The sequence below is a fragment of the Babylonia areolata genome, chromosome 24 (assembly GCF_041734735.1).
Source record: "Babylonia areolata isolate BAREFJ2019XMU chromosome 24, ASM4173473v1, whole genome shotgun sequence".
In the NCBI taxonomy this organism is placed as follows: Eukaryota; Metazoa; Mollusca; class Gastropoda; order Neogastropoda; family Buccinidae; genus Babylonia; species Babylonia areolata.
This window is the reverse complement of record NC_134899.1, coordinates 45,676,565-45,683,585: the sequence shown is the minus strand read 5'-3', so window position 1 is coordinate 45,683,585 and position 7,021 is coordinate 45,676,565. Positions and strand designations below refer to the sequence as shown.

At 44.6% G+C, this 7,021-nt stretch overlaps 2 protein-coding genes across 2 annotated transcripts; both read right to left on the bottom strand.

The window, feature by feature from the left end:
• Nucleotides 1-190: 190 nt before the first annotated feature.
• On the bottom strand, nt 191-1,725 carry LOC143298534 (uncharacterized). The gene has a single exon (XM_076611397.1). The coding sequence runs from the start codon at nt 1,718-1,720 to the stop codon at nt 1,289-1,291; it is 432 nt and encodes a 143-aa protein (XP_076467512.1). The 5' UTR covers nt 1,721-1,725; the 3' UTR covers nt 191-1,288.
• A 458-nt stretch (nt 1,726-2,183) lies between these two features.
• LOC143298532 (uncharacterized) lies at nt 2,184-3,508 on the bottom strand. The gene has a single exon (XM_076611394.1). The coding sequence runs from the start codon at nt 2,934-2,936 to the stop codon at nt 2,199-2,201; it is 738 nt and encodes a 245-aa protein (XP_076467509.1). The 5' UTR covers nt 2,937-3,508; the 3' UTR covers nt 2,184-2,198.
• Nucleotides 3,509-7,021: the final 3,513 nt, after the last annotated feature.

Here is a 7,021-nt window from a genome sequence, read left to right as displayed (position 1 = left end):
TGAAAGAGTGACCTCTGTATGTGAGAGGTACTCATGACAGTGGCTGCATACACCATGCATGTTGAAAATTTGACATCATTACATGATGCACCCAAGAAGAAAACTGCCAGTTCCTAAGCGGACCTGAACTTTTTGTGAATCCTGTAAATATGTGGCTGTGGCTTTGATCACTGTTATACAAGTTGTGCCAGCATGTGAACGTACAAACAAAAGGAAACTGAAAAATCATTCAGTTTTAATTCATTGATGTTTTTGGCCATAACAACAAAATGTACAGATGATCAAATTAGACAAAATCAGGTGATGTACATGAATGATTTCTCTCAAGATATTGGTCAGTTATTTAGATGCTAGTATTAGAAAAAGAGTATTTCATCATCTGTTAATGTAACTGCATCATTTTAATCAGTTTATTAACCCACTTTTAAGAGAGCAGGAAACGATTTATGAGGACACAATTTGTTTAAAACAAAACTTATCAGGATTATTTCTAAGTATTCATGAGACAATTTACATAAAGAGCATTGACTTGTAATATCAACACAATAATCAAGCCCCCAATCACAGATTTAGAGTCTGTATTATACAGGGAACCTGACGACCTTGACCTTCCTGTGTGGCCACATGGAAAGATGAGTGTTGATGATCTGTCATGTCAAGGGCTATCGAGAGCCACTGCTGGCTGAATCACAAGTGATGGGCATCTCATTGATGATTTCAATTATGGTGTAACCCATTTGTTAAACTGATGTTTTATAAGCTTTACATCTGATTATCATGTTTTATCAGACAGTTTTTGACAAAAAACACATTAAAAAAAAAGATCATCATTCATCATCATGAAAACAACAGTTCATTCAGTATTTTTGTATTAGTGGGGGATGTGGTGGACCTGTTTTAAAATTTCTTTTTAAAAGACAGAAAATTTCAAGAGATTTCTGTCTAGAATCAGTGATCTTCATTATTCTTAAAAGTCCTTGAACCTTATTTGTTCTCATTAAGAAAAAAAAAGTTCTTGGTCTGATATCTACAATTCAGTTTTAGCACAGTTACTAATGAGGCCAGTTTCCTTTAAAAAAACAAACAAAAAACACACACACAAAAAAAGCAGTCCTTTCAGCTTGTCATCTTTGGCCTTTTTGTTTTTTGAGTTTTGTGCATTTTCAATGTCAAAGCAAATTATTCTTTAAAGATTTGAGAAACTACCTAACAGCAAAGTGTATGGGTCCAGAAAGCTGCGAACGCAAGCTTTTCTTTGAAGATTTTAGAATCTTCTTAACAGCGAGGTCTACAAGTCAGCTTTCAGCAGAAAGCCGCTGAACAGAGAGCGGATGTCAATGGCAGTGGCACCGATACTCCTCACCCACACTCTCTGACCCTGGTGAAGATGCAACACAGCGTGACCTGTGACCTGCGTGTCGCCATCACTGTACCTTCCCAGCATTCTGGCCACGGCGCGGCCATCCACCACCAGGTCGGCATCGCAGGTGGCTCCCTGCATTCTGCTGGCACTGGTGGAGGCCAGGAGGACATAGGTGCCACTGACCGGGACGACAAACTCTCCAGAGTACTTGTTGAAAGCGTTGCCGTCGTTGAGGAAAACCTCTTCGTCGAACAGGATGTGGTCCTTGTCGCTGTACTGCTGCTGAGACGCCTGTGCGTGGAAGGCAACTGTTTTGCTGGTTTCATCTGGTGAAATATGAAATACAATGAACTGCATTTAAAAGGGTTAGAAAAAGATGTTTGTGTGAACTTAGGGCACTTCAGCTAAGTTCATTTCACTTATGCAGTTACAGACGCAAAATGTTGTAGTTGTTTTTATCCTACAGTATGTGTGTGGAATACAGCAGCAGTGGAGGAAGAATTGCTTTCACTAAAATAAAATGTCTGGGAAGAATGGGGGAAAAAAAAAAAAATATATATATATATATATACTCTGTGTTGGTGAATAAATCTTTGGTCATGATTAAATGACATGATAAAGTCTGCATGATGAAGGCCACACTTCTCTTGTCATAAAACTAAAATTACAAGATTTATTTTTTTGTCACATGGAGCATATGCCATTTGGCACATCTACTCATTTCTATTTGTCTGGCAAGGTTATTAATCATGAGTTTTACTTATGTTCACACATAAATTATACATTTTTATACCTACCAAGCTTGCAAAATTCAATTAAACTTCATGGGCATGTTTCATTTTCCTTTAACTTGACAACATTCCTTACCCTTATACTGCTTCAGTGACATCTCCACCACATTGATGTGTTCACTGAGGTCCTGCCAGCTTTTATCAGCCTGGCTTTGGAAGCTGGTTAGCTCCTGTGTGATTTGGGCAAAATTCTGTTTGGTGACAAAAGATGCAGGCTCAGCACTGGTCATCTCATTCCACATGCTGCTCGTTGATTCATGGGAACTGCTTGTCTTGTCTTCAGGAGGGGAGTAGGAGGTCTGGGGTCCCTTCTGGAATGTGGTGTCTGTCGTGAATGTGTCTTTTGTTCCACAACATCTTCTCACATCGCCAAGTTCTCTTTGTACTTTGGTCAGGTCTCCCATGACAACAGCGAGTTTGTCTTTGGTCTCCAGTAATTCCCGATTTGTCTCTGTCATCGCTGCCATGGTTTTCCCACTGTCTGCAGAACTTGTGTTGTCGGCATTGCAACAGCCCTGCACAGCAGCCAGCTCTCGCTGCATGTCACTGACGTGCTGTTGAACCTTGCTCAGTTCTTGCTTCATCCCAGCCAGTTCCCATGTGGCATTGGACACCATGTCCATGGCAACGTTGAGCTCTTGTCGCGCGTGGGAGAGCATGGTGTCTGTGAGGGCCTGCTGTCCCTGGGTCAGGGCCAGCAGTCGGGACAGCTGCTGGTTCTGCCCCAACAGCGTCTCCTGCCGGGCTCTCAGCAGTGCCAGGCCGGCCATGTCTCCATCCATCACCAGTGAGGCCTCAGTCTCCAGGCTGCTGTTGCTGGGCAGGCAGACGGCGGCACTGGGGTTGATGGGCACGTGACACGTGTAGGTCCCTGCCGGCACAGGGTTGGGCACCACCAGGTAGAATGTTCCGTTGTTGCTGTAGGAACTGCTCACCTCTGACCCGGACGGCGTCTACACCAGAAAGAAGACGCACGGTTATGATGATAAGAAGAATGAGTGTTGATGTTGCTGTAGGAACTGCTCACCTCTGACCCGGACGGGGGCTACACCAGAAAGAAGACGCACGGTTATGATAAGAAGAAGAATGAGTGTTGATGTTGCTGTAGGAACTGTTCACCTCTGACCCAGATGGGGTCTACACAAGACAAAAGACGCATGGTTACTAGGTTTGATAGATGGGGGAAGAAGAAGAAGTATGAGTGGTAATACGTTGTTGTTGTAGGAACTGTTCACCTCTGACCCGGACAGCATTTCTACATGACAGAAGATGCATGGTTGGATAGATGGTTTGGAGAAGAAGAAGATTGAGTGTTAATACACTACATAGGCCAGCACTGATCTGATTCTGAACTGGGGAGTGGTTTTGCATTGTGGCCTTTTGGGGGAGGGGGGGGGGGTTGGTGGGAGGGGCGTATGGGGTTGTTTTTCAGTCTCTACATGAAGCAGAAGTTGCATGCTAGATGATTATAAGAACCACTGTAAAAACGCTGTAAGCCAGTAAAAGCCAACATTGATCCCAATGTGAATTTTTTTTATTGTGGTTGCTGATGTATTGTAATAAGTTGTAATCTCTATACTGTTTCTGGCTGATTTTAAAAGCTCAGAGGTAGCCTTCACAGCAATAGTCATCACAATATTATTAGATTTTATTTGAGCCTTGGCTGTCTATTTTATATTAAATCATACTCTGATCACAGTTCGTTGCATTTCTGATGCATGTTCCTCTGAATACCATACATAGGCCTGATGTATTTAACATATCTTGTTCCCTGATGAAAGGATGGAATTGTCTAAAATATGAGAGATAATTTCAACTTTTTTTTCATGTAGTTGAAAAATGAAAGCTTCAGTATCCTTCACATGTTATGCAAGCAAGGGAACTGCTCACTGATTTCAGCATCATGTGTAATGTGCTGATTTTCATCTGAGTATCTGATTTAGGTCTACTGTTGTTGGGAGTAAACTGTGTGTGGGGTGTGTGTGTGTGTGTGTGTGTGGGGGGGGGGGGGGGGTCATGCATGTGTGTGTGTGTGTGTGTGTGTGTGTGTGTGCATGTAACAATGTACTGTCAAGGATTCTAATGCAGTTTTTTTTAAAGGGCATTACTCAGTAAGTCACACATATTTGACCTGACAGTGTGATTTAATCCTGTCTCCAGTTCTGTGTCATTTCTGACCATGACCTGTAGACCACACAGTGTCTGGTTGTTTACCTTCCACGTGACGTTGGGTAGAGACTGGTTCTGTGACAGAACCTGTCCACACGACAGCACCACATGCCAGTCTCCCGAGGTGTAGTCATACACTGCCTCCTTCTCCATGCCCACTGATAGAGCCTTGGTCACTATGGTTGGAGATTCTGTTGGAAACGGTAATTTGTTTTTAAAACACCAGTTGTGGAAAGGAAGAAGAGGAGAAAGTAAACTTATCAAGAATGAATTGGTGTTGTGTGCATCAGCAGTAACAGCTGTAACACTATAATGTGTGCTCATGATTCCACATCAAGAACTGCATCAAGATTATTCCTTTATTTCACCCACAGGAATCTGTTGTGATAAAAAGTAATACGATACAATACCTAAAAAAATACAATGCAATACAGTGGAGTACAACAGACCTGTCATGATACAGTTCAGCACATTACCACAGTCATAATGTCACTGGTAAAATAAACAGCAAAAGTATCTTGTTTTATAAATGGTATTAAAATATATAATGGTAATTTTAACTGCAGTGCACTGAAACCACTAACAGCTGACTGAAATAGTATGGTAATCAGACTAATAGCCCCCCATTCATTCACATCGCTGCCAATATGTGAGTGTGTGTGTGTTATAGAGATAGATATAACACATGGTATAGTTAGACATCGCTTCCTGGGAAACTGATGCCCTTGACCGCTCTCGCTGGAGGATGCTGTGCTCTAGTGGCATAAAGACGCTTGAAAACAAGAGAACGCTGGCCATTAAGGAGAAGCGTGAGCGAAGGAAGCAGGGCTCAACTTCTGGAGACGTTTTCCCTTGCAACACCTGTTGGAAGTGCTGCGCATCCAGAATCGGCCTCTTCTCCCATATGAGGACACACACCGACAGATAAGCCTGCCTGCCTACTCATCCGTCGGTCCGACGGGAGACTCCATCATCATATAACACAAGATATATAGCCTGGAGATGCTGGCACCGCTCAGTGAAAATGTTTTCAATGACAACAAAAAAATGACGGAACCCCCCACCCCCTTACCCCAATCCCCCCCTCCAGAAAATGACTGCCCCCTTTTTTTCCATTTCACACTCAAATTTTCGCCCAATGGCTTCGTCAGCAGTGTAAGACGTGTTGTTTTTGACGTAGTGCCCTTAAATACGTCATACTGGAAAATTTGCAACACTTCGAGAACCAAGGCCCCCTCCTCCCCCGCCCCCAAACACCCCTCCCCCAAACTTTTCCCTCCACACACACACACACACACACACAGACGATTGCAGAGATGCCGACTGTTTTCGCCGTATTTCTGGATCTATCGATCAAGAGGCCAGGGCAGTCATCACGAACCTTGGTCTCATGTGATGATGCTCAGCTAATCGCCTGCGTGTTTACATTGAAACAGCATTGAGTGGACCAATCAACTTATTCATAGCAGCTGCAGGTTGGCCCATGTGTTTGTATGCCTTGGCATATAAAATGTACGTTTGCCGATGTGGCACGGAGTCCGAGTGTTCCTACAAAATTCAAAACATTCCTACCAAATTTCCTGATTGTTCCTACAAACATTTGACAGGGATTGTTAGCATCTCTGCCAAATTCAATTTTTTTTTAAATGTTCCTTCCAAATTTACTGATTGTTCCTACAAGCACTTGACAGGGGGTTGGGGCATCTCTGCGCCTGTATTAATCAATTAAAGCGTCTTACCCACGACATCCACGTGCACCTGTTGGCGCGCGGAAGAGTAGCCGTTGCCCCCGTGGTGCGTGGTGACCACCTCCACGATGTACTTGCCCGCCTCCACCGGCGCCATGCGGTTCAGCACAAGGGTCCCGTTTCCCAGGTAGACGAGGCGGTCGTTGAAGGGGGGCATGGCGATGAAGTGACCGTAGATGTAGTTGGCCACCAGGTCGGGGTTGGCGGAGGGGGAGTGGTCGGGGGTGTGGAGCCACTTGATGTCCTCCAGCTCCTCCCCGGGGTCCAGCCGGAAGGTCCAGGGGAAGGTGAAGTTATCTCCGGAACACGTCTCCATCTGGTGCACGTTGCTCGTTGTCGTCCACTGCAGCGCCTCTGTAGTGCCTGGGTTGTTCGTGGTCATGGAAAACATCCAAGAGTCATCATAAATCAGTGGCCGGGGGAAGAGGAGGGGGTTATTCATGGTCATGGACACGCCCATCGGGCATCATAAAACAGCAGCCCGGCGGTCACGATCGAACTGTGTAAAAGAACCAACCAACCAACCCAGTACATTCATCGATACTGGAATCTGTCCATTGCAGTGTCTGCCTACCTGGTCAGTGCGGGGGTGAGGGGGGGGGGGGGGGGAGAGGGGGTTATTCATGGTCATGGACACGTCCATAATTCATCATAAAACAGTAGCCAATCACGAACGGTGTAAAAAGAGCCAACCAGCCAAACCACTGCATTCAGTGATACTGGAGTCTGTTCATTGCAGCACCTGCCTGGTCAGTGTGGGTGTAAACATCAGTAAGTCATCATAAAACAGAAGCTGATCGCGAAATGTATGAACAGAACCAACCAACTGTGATGTCATGCAGTCAGTCACTGATACTGGTGTCTGTCCATACCTGTTTAGTTTGTGATTGTCATGGTCGCGGACATAGCCATTGAACATGAATAAACATTATCTGTCAACGCAAGATAAG